This window comes from Papilio machaon, chromosome 2 (genome assembly GCF_912999745.1).
Source record: "Papilio machaon chromosome 2, ilPapMach1.1, whole genome shotgun sequence".
Taxonomy (NCBI): domain Eukaryota; kingdom Metazoa; phylum Arthropoda; class Insecta; order Lepidoptera; family Papilionidae; genus Papilio; species Papilio machaon.
Window position 1 is genome coordinate 438,385 of NC_059987.1, and position 1,861 is coordinate 440,245.

Genomic DNA, 1,861 nt, shown 5'->3' on the forward strand with positions numbered 1-1,861 from the left:
ATAATATTATGTTTGAAGTAAATATACGAGTATTTATGTTTAGGATCTGTTATATTAGATTGACGTGTAATAAAGGCAAGACTAAGGGGTAATATAAGGAAGTGTCAGGCGCATGTGTGTACAATTGTTATTGATATGGGAATGCCATCAAATCTTAGCAAACGTAATTAAATGAAATATTTGAGATAAGGTTCGGATCAGACAAAATGTGTCAGATATGTTTTTGATAAATACATATATAGATATCAAGTAAACCTTAGGGGGTTCAATACATGTGTAGTATTAAGGAATAAATATTTTAAATTATTACTATAGTAATTAAGACTACACGCCATGGCTTTCTCTTCTATATGGACCTCCATAACTGCTGGGGGGTCCGTAACTACTGTGGGGTCCGTAACTGCTTGGGGGTCCGTAGTCATAGTGATGATGAGGAATGTGATGATACTCATGATGATCTCTCTTCTGCTCCTTGAGGTAACTGATGAACCATGAGAGGAAGTAGCCCGCCTTGTGGATGACCACGAAGAAAACAAAGGCGTATATCAGCTTCAGGACGAAGATCTTCTTGACTATTATGTCTGCCCAGTACACTGAAAATAATTAATTCTTTAATAGCTGTTTAATATGTTCCTTTGTATTGGACAAAGAATAAGTAGTTACTTTGTCTAAGTTAAAAAAAAATAAGGGAATTTCATAAGTAAAATAATGATCATTTTGTATATGTTATATTTATTTAAAAAAATCTATGAAGACCACTTACCGTATAAAGCGATTTTTTTCTTCTTTCCTCTGCCTTCGATGACGTCATTGTGTTCACTAAACGCACCATTGCAAAAGGCAACTAACGATAAAGTAATTAACAGCAAAATAGACTTTATAGACATGTTTCTAAACGACTATTTTAAAAATAAAATAAAATATTATTGCTTCGTCTATGTTATGTTTACGCGTCGGGATGTTGTACGACAGTGACATTCGTGTCAATTCGACGTAGGACGTGTGGGAGGTCGCTAAATAGTTCGCTAACTGACTGAAAGTTTCGCTTTCCGTTTCGCAACCAAATGTAACCGTCCTAATTGGATTGGATGATATTGAACTTGTACATGTAACAATTTCTAAAAGAAAATACTCAAACATTCTAGTATACATCATGTTATCACTATTTCCTAATAATGTTTATGATTTATTTATTCTTTAAGTTGCTTATTTCTTTTATTTTTGCAATATTGTAAAATTTATATATATAATAACTAGCTGTCGCCCGCGACTCCGTCCGCGCGCAGTTAAAAAACTTAATAGGGGTATGAAAAATAGATGTTGGCCGATTCTCAGACCTACTATACCTACAATATGCTCACAAAGTTTCATGAGAATCGGTCAAGCCGTTTCGGAGGAGTACGGGAACGAAAACTGTGACACGAGAATTTTATATATTAGATTTAGATTATGACTGCTTGTGTTATGTAAAAAATTGATAAAACTGGATTTATTTGTAAAAAAGCCCTATCTTCAGCCAATATAATGCTGTAACAAGTTTTTTCTCAATAATAACATCATAAAATGTTTACTATGAAAAAAGTAATCATGGTGCGCACACGAAATGCCAAAAAGATAACATCGACGTTGAAAAACCGACGTCGAGATCGGGTAATAAGAATATAGCAACTATGGAGTGTCGTAACTCAAACATCTTCATATTTGTATATATTTGTCAAGGCGACGCGTCGCGTCTGCCTTCGCCGCTGATATTTGCTCGGCATTAGAATTGTAAATCAGACTTTTTATATCACCGCTGCTGGAATGGTAACGCGATATGTTATTCGACTTATTACATCGTACACCTTCAAATTAAAAGCAA

The 1,861-nt window shown here is 34.4% G+C and overlaps 1 protein-coding gene across 1 annotated transcript; it reads right to left on the reverse strand.

Moving 5' to 3' along the window:
- LOC106716058 lies at positions 1-975 on the reverse strand. The gene is made up of 2 exons (XM_014509486.2): positions 764-975; positions 1-593 (listed from the first exon to the last, which is right to left on the reverse strand). The coding sequence occupies exons 1-2, from the start codon at positions 885-887 to the stop codon at positions 325-327; spliced, it is 393 nt and encodes a 130-aa protein (XP_014364972.2). The 5' UTR covers positions 888-975; the 3' UTR covers positions 1-324.
- Positions 976-1,861: the final 886 nt, after the last annotated feature.

Bases quoted from the DNA above. Each gene is read 5' to 3' on its own strand.
- LOC106716058 (XM_014509486.2), bottom strand. From the start codon at position 887: ATGTCTATAAAGTCTATTTTGCTGTTAATTACTTTATCGTTAGTTGCC. The intron at 594-763 runs GTAAGTGGTCTT...AATTATTTTCAG, and splicing joins GAAAAAAATCGCTTTATACG to TGTACTGGGCAGACATAATA.